This window comes from Stegodyphus dumicola, chromosome 4 (assembly GCF_044657685.1).
Source record: "Stegodyphus dumicola isolate Sdum_Otavi_A_Nest chromosome 4, ASM4465768v1".
Taxonomy (NCBI): Eukaryota; Metazoa; Arthropoda; class Arachnida; order Araneae; family Eresidae; genus Stegodyphus; species Stegodyphus dumicola.
In genome coordinates, this window is record NC_140771.1 from 161,603,409 (window position 1) to 161,621,934 (window position 18,526).

At 32.6% G+C, this 18,526-nt stretch overlaps 1 protein-coding gene across 3 annotated transcripts in view; it reads left to right on the plus strand.

Annotated features, from left to right (window-relative positions):
* Positions 1–18,526, plus strand: part of IleRS-m (Isoleucyl-tRNA synthetase, mitochondrial) — a 142,876-nt gene that overhangs the window by 22,660 nt on the left and 101,690 nt on the right. For all 3 annotated transcript variants that reach the window (XM_085815708.1, XM_085815710.1, XM_085815709.1), the window contains exon 3: positions 7,179–7,338. In XM_085815708.1, the coding sequence (XP_085671834.1) occupies positions 7,179–7,338 (160 nt within the window). The remainder of the gene's footprint in view (positions 1–7,178; positions 7,339–18,526) is intronic.

Consider the following 18,526-nt stretch of genomic DNA (forward strand, 5'->3'; position numbering starts at 1 on the left):
ATCTAACTTTTAATAATAATAATAAAATAATAAAGGGGCAAACATTTGATTGTTCTGGTAGAAATTTAAAAAAAAAACAGTTTGTATACATGGCCAATTTTCCTAACAAAATATAATCCATAATTTAGTACACTAGAATTTTTCTATTAGTTGAGACAGCATAATATGTCTTGTTTACAAATAATCAACCAGAAGTAACATATTACTTAAAGCTCATAGCTGTTTACAACACGGAATTGGTTGGAGTTCATATACTAGCCACATCAGATTTTCTTTTTAAATGAAGAATCTAAATTTCCTTTCATAATGTATATTTTTTCTGTATGGTGTTTTATATTTTTAATCCTTAATTTCATAAAAGTAGATATTTCCACGTTTTTTTTAATAACTAATTTTGTAACTGATAATATATTTACTGTGTCTTGTATAGTGTTGAGTTGTAAATAATACTAGTTGTGAAAAATCCATGTCTGTGAAGTATTTGTGTATAAGAATATCTTGACAAATAAAATAAATAAAGAATATTATTACTTAACCACTTGCGCTACAATATAACAAGCAGTAAAGTGTCTCATTTATGCCGCTTTTCATCTGCGAGTGCAATCCAGAGCTGTAACTCAAGAAATAAACAATCTCATTGTTAGGCGACGTGTACACCACATTATTTTCATTTTTGCGATAAATGCCTATCGACGTAGTGTTCACGTTGCTCACGGTTTGAAACAAAAGCATCTCGATGTGCATGGCACGTCTTTTTAGCGCAAGTGGTTAAAGCTCATAGCTGTTTACAACACGGAATTGGTTGGAGTTCATATACTACCCACATCAGATTTTCTTTTTAAATGAAGAATCTAAATTGTCTTTCATAATGTATATTTTTTCTGTATGTTGTTTTATATTTTTAATCCTTAATTTCATAAAAGTAGATATTTCCATGTTTTTTTTATAACTAATTTTTTAACTGATAATATATTTACTCTGTCTTGTATAGTGCTGAGTTGTAAATAATACTAGTGTGTGAAAAATCCATGTCTGGGAAGCATTTGTGTATAACAATATCTTGACAAATAAAATAAATTTATAATATTACAGTGGAACCTCGAGATACAAGTTTAATTCGTTCCAGCATTGAGCTCATATAACGAATTTCTTGTATCTAGAAACAAACTTCCCCGTTGAAAATAATCAAAATCCAATTAACCCATTTTGCACCCCCAAAAATATCAACATAGAAATCAATTTTTCTAATAAATAACACTGGTAAATAATATGACCATAGTTTACCTTTATGATAGCTTCAAACACCAACCTTTTAACTGCTTCTCGTTAATCCACACCAACAACAGCTTCTCAACATCTTCTAGGAGTTTTGGACAGTGCTTGGAAGTAACGGTAACTCCTTTAACTACATCAAGTTTCTTAATTTCTTCCCACTTCTTCAGAATAGGTGCAAATGGTCGATATCGAAAGGCAGTAAGTCTTTGCCAATTCCGTCACTCTTAGACTACACTTGTTTATCTATGATTTTGTTCTTAATTTCAAGGATTTCAATGATCATGGCTTTCTTATTTTCCTTTACAGAATTATCTGAGGCAACAATCTTCTTGAGAGGCATCGTGAAATAATTATTTTTGCGTTAATTGTAATTAACTATTGACTCACAAGCGCAGAAATACGTAGATCAAAGAACACCGAGTGATCAGACGATGGGATTCCCCGAGTCGAGCTGGATTGGGAAATGGCGCCACACATACAAGCAGCCTGGCTCGTTGCTCGTTACTCGAGTCAGTGCTCGTATTTAGAGACAAATTTTTTGTTTATACTTTCGTCGTCTCTCAAATTTCTCGTATATAGAGGTGCTAATATGTCGAGGTTCCAGTGTATACAGTACAGAGTCCAAGATCAGGACTTGGGACTTTTCAGATTTGGGATTTTCCGAATATTAGATCACTACTTTATATCTAGTAAGATGGCATGTAGAAATTATAAAATTAAAAATATGAAATCATGATTAATGAAATAATGAAGCATTTATGATCTAAAGGGTATCAAAATTTACAAAAAAAGCTTATTATTTATTTCTTTACTTTATTAAACATTTCTTTTAATGTGAGTTGTTTAAGTTGCTTCATTTTTTATGCTAATACTTTCTGTTTAATTCTGTAAACACGCATACTTTCTTGGTCAGTCATAAAGTTCCGTTGTTCAAGTTCTATAATTGCTGGGTCAAGAATTCCAACTAACTTGTCAATAGAAATTTGTTCATTTTCAATAACCTCTCTGTCACTTTCTTCACTATTGGTAGCTGTATTTTTTGGATCTAGAACCATACTACAGATTTCACTGTCCATTAACTGATTGATGATTGGGACATTGTCATCGCAATGAGAAACATCTGTTATATCATCTTCATTTATTGCCGCTTCTCCACATCTCTTTACAAAATCCATTAACTGGAAAAATTTATCTTTGGTTTGCAATATATGAAAACCTTCAAATTTGGGGATATTATTATCATCCTTACTATGAAATATAATAGCTTGGCCATAACTTATGCCAAGCAGTTTTTAAAGCATCTGGAAACACATCCTCCCACGATCTTGCGATGCTCCACACAGCAGATTTTATGCTAAAATATTTCAAAAATTCTTGAATAGGCTTGCCATTATTTAGGAAATTTAACATGGATTTTAAAAATGCTGCTTTATATTTGCATTTCAATGCACGACCATTCCGATATCCAAAGGCTGAATGAGGGACGTACAATTTGGTGGAAAGAATAATATGGATACATTATCTTTCACTAAAACTTTAAGTGGAGTATGAGCCTAACAGTTGTCTACAATTAGGACAATTTTTGCATCATCAGGTAAACCAACCAACTTCAAATGTTGCCGAGCCACAGGTATGAATTGATTTTCAAACCAGTCATTCATTAACACTTGTATCATCCATGTTCTTTTATTTGCACAATGTATAATGGGGAAAATCTTTACTTCTTTAAATGCTCGAGGTTGTTTATTTTTTTCGATTACCAGAAGTTTACACTTGCGCGTTCCTGCAGTATTTTCGCATGCTAAAATTGTTAGTCTCGCTTTGAATCTTTGACACCACTTGGAGCCTTTTCTGTAGAGGTTGCAAAGTATTTCTAGGTAATATTGCGAGAGCCCAATTTAGACTTGATAAGGCCCCAAACTATTTGAGATGTGGGAGCCCTTTATAAGTATGTTATACTATATTTTAATTTTGGGGAGGCCCTAAGCTGTAGCTTGTACAGCTTATACGTAAATCCTGCACTGCCATATTGCCAGAAAAGACCAGGTTTATTAGTGTTCTAAATTTGTTTCGGAGATAACTTTTCACTATTAATGAATTCATCTGCAAATGGTTCAAAAGCTTCAGAATAAGTTGAAGCTTTTTCATCTGAAATTTTTAATTGCCTTATACCATGCCAATTTTAAAATTTGGTTAACCAACCTATCGAATATGTGCACTCAGTTTTTAAGTTTATATCTTCATGAAATATTTTGGCTCAAGCACTGTATTTAAGAAATTTAAGAAATTAAAAATATGAAAATGGCATGCCATTGTTGCGAAGCAGTCTGACTCATTCAATCATTATTTTGTCATGATTGTAAATATTAGCATTAACGAATCATTTTTCTAATATTCATTGCGAGTGGCATGTCAGAATCACCAAAAATTCAAATAATTCCTTTTTCTGCTTTCTTACGTCATATACAGTTGACTTTCCAGTATCATACTCCTCGCATAATTTTGAGATGGATATACTTTTATCCATTTTTTGTAGCGATTTCACTTTTTGTTTAATGGAAATTGAAACATGCTTTCACTTTGTAAATCCTTTTGCAGCTTCAGAATTAGAAACTCGGCTGATCTTTACTGTATGATACTCCTTGGTTTCTGTTTGAAAAAGTCGGCAAGTAGTATTGGCTGTTCGTGAAATCTGGAAGCCTGCTGCGAGAAATAGTTTTTTCAGTGACCCTAATGTTGATAATGTTGCCGAACATTTTTGTTTTTGTCATTAAAAAGAGGTTATTTTTGTGAATATCGCCAAACGTGTTGTGATAAATTTAGATTTTGGCTATTTTTTGTAATAGTAACCCAGGTTTATATGGACCCAGGTTTTTGGTTCTTACCATTCTTTTCAACTGCTGTGTTTGGTTCCACGTACATGGATTTTGAACTTGCTATTTTGCTGTGGGTACCATCATTTGAGTACGTTTGAGGTGGGTAAGAGAATGAATGTTGATTAAGAGTGGATAAGCTGAAACGACGAAAAATTTAATTGAATTGCTTATGTGGAGGATGGAGAAGGTGGTGGTGGGAAGCATGAACGTATACATGTGAAAAAAAGCTATGTTAAAAAATTCATGTTTCATTTATTTATTGATCTTTGTGTGTTAATTTTTATTAAAAGATTTGTTGTGTAATGTTTTTATATTAGGAAATATGTATGTTATTTATTACTCTCTGATTGTATATTTTCGGTTATTTGTTTGTCTCTGTGTGTTAAGACAGTGGCGAATTTTTTCTAGTTAACATGATAGTTTTAGCTTCCTGATTTTGTTCAAGTGAAAATAGACAAAGTGTACATGGACAAAGTTAATGCAGTGCACAATACCTAGTTTGTGCAAATTTCTGATATTTTTTTTCAAGTTGAAATATGTCAATGTGTACATGGACACCAAGTTTGTGTAAATCTTTGAGTTCTTGTTTTGGTTTTGTGTAGCAGCGCCGATCTTTGCGTCAAAGAAGAAACAATTTGCTAAGAGGTACCGTAGAGTAAATTTTAACCAGAAACTCTTTTCGACATAATCGAAATTTCCAACTTTAATTTTTATAAAATAGCTGTAATAATAACAGCCTGCAAAAAATAATAAGCTGGATCAAATCAGAAATTTAAGGAACAGAGTAATCTGCTATATCAACTGAAATTCCTTAGAATCAGTAAAGTATAATTTTAGCCTAGCTTAATAATCTCCGCTTTATATTATTGGCTATGTATCACGAGATTGTCAACTAAAGACAAGTTCTTCCGTTAAATTTTGTCTTGCTTCTATTGCCCACTGAAGCAGTTAAGCTTTGAATTATATTTAGTTATTTGTTATACTTATGTCTAATTTTTGTACATGCTTAAGGCTTATCTGAATCCTGAATGAATAAATCCGCACATGTATTTAAGGCTTACCCAGAGCCAGTGCTAGGTATCTTACCGCCTGATGCAGTCTCTAGGCGTCCTAAATTCTGCTACCCAGCGCCTTTGTAAGTTCAAAACTTTTGCCGCTGCTAAATTTTGGATACCAATGCTGTCTCTAAATTCTAAAAATTTTGTCATCCCTTAATTTTGCTGCTTCATACTTCTCAAAAATCCAAAAATTTTGTCTTTCCTAAATTATGCCTCCCGGTGCGGTCATACAAGCTCTGGCGCCAGTTCTGGGTTTATGTGAAGAACAAATCCGTTAGTTATTCTTAATTCAAATAGCACTAAATGTAATCTTTTGGCCTACGAGTATCACTAAGAAAATCTGTTTTTAGCATATGAAAAGAAATTTTTGTTAAATTTTTCCTCATCAACATTTTTTTTTAGCGCATTTAACTTAAATCTGTAATCATCACCAAGCGTAATGTCAACATAAAAAGTTACCATACTTTTTACTACTCAATTACTAATATAAAAAAATTATTTTGGATATGCTGCGGGAGTCATTACTCAAGTTATCAGGTGTTGATAAACATGTGGTGATGAAAGCAAAATATAATAATGATTTGCGAGTTTGATGACGGGGATATAAAACATTAGAAATGTAAAATCAATGATGTTTGTATGTTAGAATGTTACGTTACAGATGTGTGCCATTCCGTAACATTCTACATTCAGCACTACTACGCAGCTATGGAGCCAATTTGCTGATCACACAAATTTATGCTAAAATGAATAATTCTTAAATAACAAAATATGTTATGTAGTGCTGAAGTGAAATTAAGAATCGGAACTCTCCACATGTTTTATTATGGGTGAAAAAATCAAATGTGCATGCATAAAGCATACCAAGAAAAAAGTTGTTGGTGGCTTTGAGGTCCGGATTTTAGATCATTTCTGGATATTGGACGTCCGGATGTTGGACTTGGTACTGTACGTGTTTAACTATGTAAAAATATATTGACAGCAAACTCTTTCACCCATTGCCTTTCAGCTTCTTCAGCTTGAATTCAGTTAAATGGTGATTATCTGGAGTTTAAATGATTAAGATCACTATTCACTCAGACTCTGGCTGAGGAAGCAGATAGGCCATTTATGAAAGTTCCCACTCTCAATATATCTATATATTTAACGCTCAAATAATATAATTTGTTAAACCTTAAAATCTCCAATATTTTTCATAAATAAGATTTGAATATTTGAAATATGTGTGTATAGAAATTCAGTAATTGAAAAATCAGTTATCTCATATGTTGTCTGTTTCTGAAGTAGGCCTGGCAATGACCATTTAGTACCAAGTAGATATTTACTTGATTTGAAGATAGATTGAGTACCAAGTAGATAAAATCACTGAATACTCGTAGTGTATTCAAGGCTAGCTGCATAGATATTCTTGCAATTTACCCCATGTATAATATGATTATGAGTCTCTTAGACAATGAATATGAATCCTAAGATAGTCCTTTATTAACATGTTGTGAATAATTTTACGAATTAAAAAAGCAGTCAGTGATTAGGGAATCTCTTAACTGGAATATCTAAAAAATATGAAATCAGTGCATCACATCTAGCATTCTCTGAACAATTGCTTCTGCTCACAAAACCAATTCTGAACAATAGCTTCTGCTCATAAACCAGTTTATGTAAAATAAAAGTGGAAAAAGCTCATATAATTGGTGTAAACATTCTGAAATTGAATTGTTTCATTTATGAATAAATATTAGAATAATCAAGTATAAACTAATTTATGTAAAATTAAAGTGAAGAAAGCTTATATAATTAGTGTAAACATTCTGAAATTGAATTGTTTCATTTATGAATAAATATTAGCGTAATCAAGTGAAATTTGCTGTATGTCCCGAAACCATTACTTTTTATGTGAATGAATTACTTTTACTTTCGTAGGAATATGTATTATTCAAGAAACTTCTAAAACTGTTTGCTTATATTGCAGGTACTTAAAGATATTACTGTTAGACATAAATTACTAAAAGGTTATGAAGTCAACTTTGTGCCTGGTTGGGATTGTCATGGCCTGCCAATTGAATTGAAAGTGCTAAAAGAAAGTGATTCAGCATCATTAATGAATAATGCATTAACAATTCGAAAAAAAGGTAAAACTAATAAAAAAATTATAGCTTCATTTTTTTAAATTTGAACATTGTGATATTAATTTATCAGTTTACATAGATATGATAGGGCATTTTATCATGCTTCTGCAAATGTCTTCAAAGAAGCTATTATATTCTGCTGTATATATTTTTATTTCTTATGGTGTAGTAACTTAAATAAAGAGATAGACATTAGGATAAAGAGATTGATAAAGAAATAGACATTTATGTTGTAGAGTCATTAGGTTAATTCGAAGCAGAAAAGATGAAAAATATGCAACCGCCTTCGCCGAGAATCGAACCACGGACCTTTGGAATACTGGCCCAGCATGCTATCATTACACCTCGAAGGCACACTAGGGAAGTGGGAGAAATACCTTATATACTCTCCTTTTTAAAGGGTGACTAGGGTTTTAAGGGACCTAGTCGACAAATCCTGGGTGCGGAGAATTATCATCCACAACCCTTTTAGTTCAGCCGCCATTTGTAGAGTCATTAGGTTAATTGGAAGCAGAAAAGATGAAAAATATGCAGCCACCTTCGCCAGGAATCGAACCACGGACCTCTGGAATACCGGCCCAGCGTGCTACTGTTGCACCACGAAGGCACGCTAGGGAAGTGGGAGAAATACCTTATAATGTTTCATAACTTTAGTAACTCTTTAATTTCATGTTTTTAACTGAAGCATTAAATTATACAATAATGATAAATATACTTAAATTTTTCACTTTGATACAGTAACAGAATATGTAACATTGAGCAAATTAATTTATATATTATGAACTGGGAATTGCAATGGAGTATTTTTCATAAATCACACCTATAACAAATAATCATGGAATACTTTTGTTATTCCAATTTATTGTATTTTGATATTAATATAAATTTTATGTTTTTGTAGCTTTTCTTTCAAAGTTGTGAAAGTGTGCTCACTTTATAAAAGTGAGAATAATAGTTTGACATATATATGAGGGGAAGGGGAAAATGTGCTTTCTTGTTGCAGTGCTTAACAGACATACCAAAGCACTTTTGCCAAATAAGGAAGGGAAACAATGCAGTATCATTTGTAGTTTTGTCTTGCTGACTTTATGTAGCAGAATTCAGGCCAGAGGCATCTTGACTTTTTAAGGCAAAGAGGATTGTGTCTAAGTTATCCTGGTGGCAGTTGAGTATTGTGGGTACTAAATTTCTTTTCTTCTTTCTTTCTTTTTCTTTTTTTTAAATTGGATTTTGTGTTTTTGCTGAGAGTTTGTTAGAGTAGTTGTCTCTATGGTGATTGTTTATGCAACAAGACTCTACACAAGGTTGTCAGAAGGAAGGTTAAACACTTAAGCAAAAAATAAAATTAACTTTATTTAAAATTTGAAAGTAAAATATGAAACTAAATACATGGTGATGGGCTGACGCTAAATGTCAACCATGGACAAACCGGAAATATGAAATACAAGTACAAGAGAATCTCTTTGGCAAAAAGTTATAATATATAAAAAGTTATAATATATATAATAAAGTTATAATAATAAAAAATAATAAGCTGGATCAAATCAGAAATTTAAGGAACAGAGTAATCTGCTAGATCAACTGAAATTCCTTAGAATCAGTAAAGTATAATTTTAGCCTAGCTTAATAATATAGCTCGCACTGTAGTGAGTGCACACTGGTACAGTATAGTGAACATGAATATTGCACGCAAATATTACAATCATCTTATGCCTTTATGCAAATGTTACATTGGAATCATTCCATTGAGACTAACAGGTTTTGCAAAACTTGTTATATCCAGCTTACTGATAGCAGTAATTCATGGCAATGCATCTGCCATGGTACTTTTTAATTCTAGAATATGTTGTATGTCAGTACTATATTGGGCAATATAAGTCATATGTCTTATCCGTCTGGGGATGCAGAATCTGAATTTTTCCTAAATAAAAATATTGGAGGACGATGATCAGGGTTCATACGGTCCTTAAGAGTCCTTAAGTTTTTAGGAATCGATTTTTGGTCCTTAAAAGTCCTTAATTTCGGCCAAAATCGGCAGAAGGTCCTTAATTTTAATCATCTGAAATTTCTGTCTGTTTTTTCGATTGCCATTTTGAGTGGGAATTAGCATTTTGGAGGAATATTTTTCGCAATTCGCTGACAAATATTGTTTTCTTTTGAATGGGTGTTTGCATTCATGGGTTATAAATTGTTCCTATTTCTAATTTAAATGGTGGGATAGAATTTCTGAGCAAGAAGTGCAACATATGCATTTTGAAATTATTTAATTTTTCCTAGTGAAGAGCTCTTAAACAACTTTTCGCTTTTGGAGATATAAATTCTTTTATTAAATGGCTCTAAATTTGGTGACTTAGCAACATTTTGGCGACTTTAAGAATTTTAGTTTTAATTCCGAGATCTGGAAATTTTTCGATGATTTTTTTAGAACATTATAACATTGATAAATTTCATTAAAATAATGGTAATATATTGTAATTACATTTAAGAAATAACATTAGAATAAAGCATTTTTATTTTTTGCTGTTGTATTATAAAGTTTCATTTTAGCCACTTATACAATATTTTGAATCCGAAAAATAAGCAAGGTATAATGCTATAAAGCACAATTTATGAAACAGTTCTTAGCAAAAGCAAAATAGCTATGTAATTAATTAAAAAATGTCTTTTTAATTTTTTCATGGTAAGAGTTTTCTCATGTAGTCTCAGAATATGCGTCAGTTTTCTCTGCAAAATTAGTTTTTTTTTTTTTTTTTTTTTTTTTTTTTGGGAGGGGGGTCCGATTTTTTTTTTTTTTTTTTTTTCAAATATTTCTGGCTTTTTGCTGTTACTGAATTGGTAGGGGTAATTTTTTTTTAGGATTTTAGACATTGCAGCTTGGAAAGTTTTGAAGGCAAGATTTATAGACCCATGATTCTGGAAGATTCCAGAAAATAGTGGAAAAATGAAAAATGTCTCTGTGGTATTAATCCACAATTCCTTACTTTTTGGAGAATGTCTGAAAGAACAATGAAAGCATAATAGTTGAATGTTTTACTTCTGATACTAGAATCTTTTTCTTAACATTTTTATCTTCCCTTTGTTTTCTCTACTGTTCACTAGACACAAGCATAAAATATCAGAAATGCTTCTAATCTTATCATATGAACAGACATTATAGAAAAGAATTTTTTTATTAATAAAGAAATTGAAAACTGACAATTTAAACTATTCATCTAATATGTCTTAATGCATCATACGCAGGGATGGCACTAGGCATTTTCCCACCTGATACAATCTCTATAGATCCTGAATTCTGCTGCCTGGTGCCTTTCTAAATTCTGCTTCCAATGCCTTTCTAAATTCTAAAATTTTTACATTTCTAGATTTTTGTTGCTCGATGTGTTATTAAATTCTAAAAATTCTGTCACCCTTGCTCTTGTAGCCGGACCTTACCATACATATTTCATATTTCTTCTGAATGTTCATATTACTAAAGAAATAAAATTAGCAGCTTTCTCTATACATTCTAAATGCAATTAGAGTTTTTAGAATAACAGAAATCTTTAATTAAATCAAAAAATTCTAAAATGGAAAGGAAACGTGGAAGAAAGAAACTGAATACATTAAGAGAAAGGGAAATTATTCTTCAAAGATATGTACAGATATTATTATGTAAATTACCTAGTTGTTTACAATTTCAGCCTTTACTATAATTTTCCATTTTGTATTTTCTCACCAGAATGCAAATCACTTAGTTTCTAAACTGAGGTTTTTGGAAGTGTAAGGCAAGAATGTATTTCTGACCTCCACTTGCTCCCTGCATTGGTTCCTGCCACTTCTGATAATTTGTAATTATTTGTCTTTACATTACAGTTGCCAACATTTGAATTTGTTATGACGATAAAGTTAATGAACTTAAAATGAAATGAAATTATTATAGTCTTTGATCACTAGTCCATATTTTTAGTTTGAGTTTGATTCTTCTTGTTTAATTACATCATCACGAGCTGTAATTGATTCATTTAGTATTATAACATGCCTTTATGTTCTGAGTTCTTTTTAAATAAGAAGCTTATTTAAATCTTTGTAGCTACTTTCAGACATAGCAATAATTTGCTTCACATCTGTCCAGAGGGTTTTGGACTATTTAACTTTTACCAGATCAAGTAAACCCTCATATGTACATTTTGGAGAGGTTGACAAGTTAGGAGCTAAAACACGTAGAAACTAGTGAGAACATTGTCTTGCGTGCTGAGACAAAGTTCTAACTTATCTTCCCTTTATTTTCTCTACTTTTCACTAGACAAAAGCATGAAAAATATCAAAAATGCTTCTAATCTTATCACTTGGGCAGGCATTACAAAAAGAGATTTTTTTATTAATAAAGAAAGTGAAAACTTACAATTTAAATGATTCATCTAATATGTCTAAATGCATCGTACACAGAGCTGGTGCTATGCATTTTCCCACCTGATGCAATCTCTGTGTATCCTAAATTCTGCTGTTTAGTGCCCATCTAAATTCTGCTTCCAATGCCTGCTGTAAATTCTAAAAGTTTTGGGATTTCTAGATTTTGTTGTTCTGTGTGTCACTAATTCTAAAATTTCTGCCACACCAGCTCTATAACCGGCCTTTACCATATATATTTCCTATTTCTTCTGAATGTTCATATTACAAAGAAATAAAACTAGCCACTTTTTCTGTACAATCTAAATGCATGTAGTATTTTTTAAAAATAACATACATCCTTAATTAAATCCAAAAATTCTAAAATTAAAAGGAAACATGCTGAAGAAAGAAATCGAATGCATAAAGAAAATTATTCTTCAAAGATATGTGCAGTTATTATGTAAATTACCCGATTGTTTATCATTTCAGCCCTTACTGTAACTTTCCATTTCTGTTTCCTCATATGGTGGAGTTACTGAGTGAGATTAAATTAAAATTAAATTGTATTATCCTTGATCACTAGTCCACTTTTTTAGTTAGAGTTTGACTGTTCTTGTTTAATTACGTCACCGTGAGCTGTAATTGACTTTGTTAGCATCAGAACATGCCTTTATGTTCTAAGTTCTTCGTCTGATATTGTAGTTACTTTCAGATACAGTGATAATTTGCTTCACGTCTATTGGGGGGGGACTACAGTCAAAAGTCGTTAATTCGGACACCCATAATCCGGAATGATCTATAATCCGGACCTCAAAGCTAAAAACTTTCTGCGCATGCGCCGCGTTGGCACATGCGCACAAGCGTTTTACGCGTGCGCGTAAGACCTTGACTACTGCGCATATGCGTGTGCGCAAGTGCAGAATACGTTTTCGCCTGCGTGTTTAATGTATAACGGACGGTGTAAGCTAAAATTATCTAATTATCTATTTCAGTTAATGTTAATGATTACGTTGTTCCTTAATCTTCGAATTAGATCCCGCTTATTATTTTTTGCAGACTGTAAGAGCAATTTTATAAAAGTAAACTTGAAATTTCGATTATGTCAAATAGAATTTCCGATGCTGGAACTTCCAAAGGATCTACAAAACGAAAGTATGTTTCGATGTCCAACAAATAAAAAGTGGAATTGCTCCAAAAAATGGATAAAGACATGAAGAATGTGACAGAGAGGTTAGTGAAAACGAAAAAATTTCGATTGACAAGTTATTCGGTATTCTCGGCACAGCAATTAACGGGAGTTGAACAGCGGAACTTTGTAACTGAACAAGAAATTATGTCTGTTTATAGAATTAAGGAGAAAGTATTATCATATAAAACGAAGCAACTTAAACAACTTACATTGAAAGAAATGTTTAATAAAGTAAACAAATAAATATTAAGCTTTTTTTTTTTTGTAAATTTTGATACCCTTTAGATCATACTTGTTCTTTATTTCATAAATTACGGTTTCATATTTTTAATTTTAGAATTTCTGCTTGCCATCTTACGAGATTTAAACTGATGATCTATAATCCGGAAAAATCGATAATCCGGAATCGCCAAAGTCCCGACGAGTCCGGATTAACGACTTTTGACTGTATTTAACTTTTACAAGATCAAGTAAACCCTCATAGGTACATTGGGGAGAGGTTGACAAGTTAGGAGATAAAGCACACAGAAACTAGCGAGAACATTGGTTTGCATATTGAGACAAATTTCTAATTATTGTCAGAAAAGATTGATAATTAAAGAGAAGGAAATTGATATAAACTAGCCAAAATGTTTGGGAAGGCTTGTAGAGACATTAGGTAGTTTTGTAAGCAGGAAAGTTTAAAAAATTAACAACGCTTCGCCGGGAATTCAAACTGCAGACCTCTGGAATACCACTACCAGTGTGCAAACCACTACACCACAAACAGTCGCCAAGAAGGTGGGAGAAATACCTTATATACTCCCCCTTTTAAAGGGCGGCTGAGGTTTTTAGGGGATCCAATCGCCAAATCCTTTGTGTTGAGAATCATCATCCAACACCCATCAAGTAAAACTTATTCTTTGCATCTACTGAGAGTTATATATAAAACAACTTATCACCTCTGGTGCTTTAATGGCTTATTGGAACCTTAAAGTATATTAACTGGGTTACAACCGCTGGAACTTTACACAAAGCTATGACATTAACTTCATTAAGCTGAGCTTGACTAACTTTCAACACTTGCCAACTGTGCCTACATCAGGCCTTTCAGGTTTGTTCCAATCAGCAGGTCTCTCTATAGACAAGCAACAGAGGGACAACATTCAGTCTTTTGTTATGAATCATGCTGATTATGATCTCACTTCTCATTTTAACCTATGCTGTTTGACATAAAATCTTCCTACTATTTGCTAAACCTGTAGACTGACCAAGTATGTGATAAAGTGAGACATTAAAAAAAAAAAAAAAAAAAAAAAAAAAAAAAAAAAAAAAAAATCAGCATAAAGTTAACTATTAGTAAAACGTAAATGTCACTTATCTTCTTTTAAATATGTCCAAATATTATAAGTGTAAAATATTTAATGCTACTTGATAAATTGCATGAAGTTTATTTTATTCTCAAACTTATTAATAATTATGTTAATTCATGGTTAGTAATAATGCATACTACTTAGGGATCTACTTTATTTTTAGGATGGTATTACAAAAGTGAAATTCAGACATAGAATAATATTTTTAATTGAATTTATTCAGTTCCCATTTGCTCATAGGTCCTTAATTTTTTTCATTAATGGTCCTTAAAAGTACTTAATTTCCGTGTGCAGAAATGTGTACGAACCCTGTTCATTTCAGACAAATCAGAGCCCAAAAGCAAATAGGCTAGTTTTACTCAGGCTATAGACATAGTAGACTTAAGGCCATTTATTTCAATTTTGAAAGTTTTTTCTGCTCTGTTAAGGACTTGTGTGGACCTGAGTATGGCTGGCACAACGGTGGTTTTGCTTGTGGTTATACATGTGTCCATGATTTGAAGATAGAATATGTCGCTATTGAGTTCAGTTGATGCATTCTGTGCTGGAGATTAGTGATGAATTGAGTGACATGTAGAGATATCTTAGATGGTGTCATCATATCACTAGGCAACGTGAGAGTTGTGCTGTACACCAGTTCTGCAGAAGATGTTCTCTTTAATGGCTGTCCAAATACCAAGCAAAACAACTGGGAAATATTTCAGTTAAGTTATTGATCTTGTGAGCCATGAGAGAGGATTTTAAATGTAGATGAAATTGTTCAACAGTACCATTTGATATTGGATGATAGGCTATCATTGTGATTTTGCTGGTACCCAAAATGTGTGTGAATTCTTCAAACATAGCGGAACATCCTCTGAGAACTTTGATCTTTTGTTATGACTGATAGGCAGCTAAAGCGAGGTATCCGTGAGATGAAAATATTTCTGCAAATAGTTTCTGTTTTCACATCGGTGATAGGAATGGCTTCAGGCCATCTAGAAAATGTATTTATTAGAATCAAAAGGTACATGTTGCCTTCTGATGGCAGTAACCGGCCAGCAATATCCATGTGGATTTCTGAAAAACGACCCTCAGGAAGCAAGAATGTACCTGGTTATTTTTTATCTCTGGCAAGATTTGCATACTTTAACCCAGCTTTTGGTATGACATTTCATATCAAGCTATACATTCCTGGATGTGATAGATTATGCAGATGCTTAAAGATAAGTCTGCAAATGGAATTCAAAACAAATGGATGAGGAATGTCTGTAGAGATGTCGCAAAGAATAATACTGTCAGAATATTGGCATGGCTTGAATTCCAGTTTCAAAGATGACATATTGTTATTGAGAAGGTTTCGTATCTCATCATTCTGTTGAGCTTCATAACAATTTTCGAAACCTAAAAATGGAGATTTAGTTGGAATTAATTTTGATTCTTGAAAGACTGTCAGCAATGATGATTTTAGAACCTTACACATGCCTAATATCAATAGAATACTGAGACATAAAATCTAAATAGTGCTGCTGAGCTAAACGTTGTGGAGGTTCTGTTTAAAAGCATATATTAACAATTTCTGAACTGTGTAAATTTGAAAAATTCTGCCCTTTATTGTGTGTTGGAATTTCTTAATCACAGAATAAATTGAAAATAATTCCTTGTCATGCGAGAACCATTTCTGTATGACATATGAAGCTTAACTTAACCCAAATGCTTAACTGGGCTGTGCTAAGAGGGTGTCTCAAAAGTGTAGTCTGAGCAATGGCATTTTTGACAGCAATAAAGGCTTGTTCTGCAATTTTTCCCAGTTTAACTTGCGGATGAATTCTAAACACAATGATGAAATTTCTTTTTATTGCTATGTCTCTATAATAGTTTTATTAAAGGGGAAAGAATGTGTGCTGCTTTAGGTGTGAAACATATGTAAAAGTTAAAAATGCCTGAAAATCGATGAAGCTGTATAAATCTAAAATACATTTGACTTTGTCAGGAAGAGGTTCATTTCCGCTTTCACTAAGGTGAAAACCTAAGAAATCGATAGATGTGTGACCATATGTGCATTTTGAAATGTTTTGTGGTTGTGTGCATTGTAGTTGGTATGCTTTAATAAGGTCAACATGTCTAAAAATCACTAAGCAAGGACTAGGGTATTTATCTTTTATACTGGATGTTTAATGCATGATAATTCTCCTGCAGGTCTCATTCTGAAGTTCCGTTTTGGGAAAGCATGGTAAGTGGGGATGCCTATTTGCTTCTCAAAGATCTGAAATCCCCAAATGCATAATAGTTTAAATTTCTTGTTTTGCTATTTTTAAATGATCTGGAGCTATCCAACGAGGTTTTGCAACAACAGGTGGTACTTTGTTTATGAAGAAGTGAATAGTGTTGTGTTTAACAGTTTGGTTAGGATCTAGTAATTTAGTAATAGAAGTAAATTCTTTTAAAATTTTGTGATAAGGTGTATAAAAGAAAACAGTTTTTACTGAATAAATGTCTGCATCTTTCATGCAGCTTGCAGTTTAAAACTGCGTTTTTAAATCTTTGAGATATTTGTTTCCAAGATTAGGCATGAACTCAAAGAAATTGAGGAAATCTGCTCCAAGAATGGGTGTATTAACTTTTGCTGTAAGAAAAGTCCAGGTAAACTGTCATCTTAATTTGAAATTTAAAGAAAGTATTTTTTTGACCGTAAACAAGAATAGTTGCAGAATTGGCAAGGAAAAGTGTTTGTTGAGGAGAATATAATTTTTGAGAATTGTTTGCCTGAAGTAAGGACACAGTAGAGTGGTATTTAACAAGAATGAAATGGGTATTCTCTGACAGTGGAGGATTTACATATAAGCAACACAAGCGATAGCTTAGGGCCACCTCTAAGTATCCAAAAATCATATTTGGCACTGATATCTGGACTTATAAAGGGTCCCATATCTCGAAAAGCTTAGGGCCTTATCAAGTCTGAATCCGATCCTGTTCTTTGGTCATGAACGAACAGGCAACTTGAAATTTGAAGCAAAGAGTAAGTTGCCTCCATTCTTTGCTGGTTTCATTTCCATGCCATGAACAAGGTTTGGTACATTTGGCATCTCTACATTTTTTTAAATCCAAAATGCCTATGATACCAGCAAATAGAATAATCTTTTCTATTGGAACTGCTCTTTTCTTTATAAAAATCTCCGCGATTTGACAAGTGACCACGAGAGAGAGAAATGTGATAGATACGTTTGTTTAGCTTTTCTGTTTCTTTAAATAATTTATCCTCAATAGATTGGCGAACTCTTTGGGAAATGACACAAGTCCCTGGGGTCGAATTTGCTTCTAAGATTCTGTCGGCAGTTTCTACAGCTTTGTCTGAAGTAAAACCGGAAACTGGTCCCAAAATAGGCTGTATGGTTGAAGGCAAATGCTGAAGGAATGATACTAACTTTAAGTTATTGAGAACATTTAAGGATTCCTCTCGATATTTCATATTCCTAAGCAAATCAGAAGGTTTTCGAAAACCTAATTCCTCTCCAAATACAGTCAAAAGTCGTTAATCCGGACTCGTCGGGACTTCGGCGATTCCGGATTATCGATTTTTCCGGATTATAGATCATCAGTTTAAATCGCGTAAGATGGCATGCAGAAATTCTAAAATTAAAAATATGAAACCGTAATTTATCAAATAAAGAACAATTATGATCTAAAGGGTATCAAAATTTACAAAAAAAAAAAAAGCTTAATATTTATTTATTTACTTTATTAAACATTTCTTTCAATGTAAGTTGTTTAAGTTGCTTCGTTTTATGTGATAATACTTTCTCTTTAATTCTATAAACTGACATAATTTTTTGTTCAGTTACAAAGTTTCGCTGTTCAAGTCCCGTTAATTGCTGTGCCGAGATTACCGACTAACTTGTCAATCGAAATTTCTTCGTTTTCACTAACCTCTCTGTCACATTCTTCATGTCTTTATCCATTTTTTGCAGCAATTCCACTTTTTGTGTGATGGACATCGAAACATACTTTCGTTTTGTACGATCCTTTGGGAACTCCAGATTCGGAAATTCTATTTGACATAATCGAAAGTTCAAGTTTACTTTTATAAAATTGCTCTTACAGTCTGCAAAAAATAATAAACCGGATCCAATTCAAAGATTAAGGAACAACGCAATCATCAACATTAAATGAAATAGATAATTAGATAATTTTAGATTATACCGTCCGTTATACATAAAACGCGCACGCGAAAACGTATTCTGCGCTTGCACACACGCAAATGCGCAGTCGTAAAGGCCCGTCCACACGAAGACGCTCCCGACAT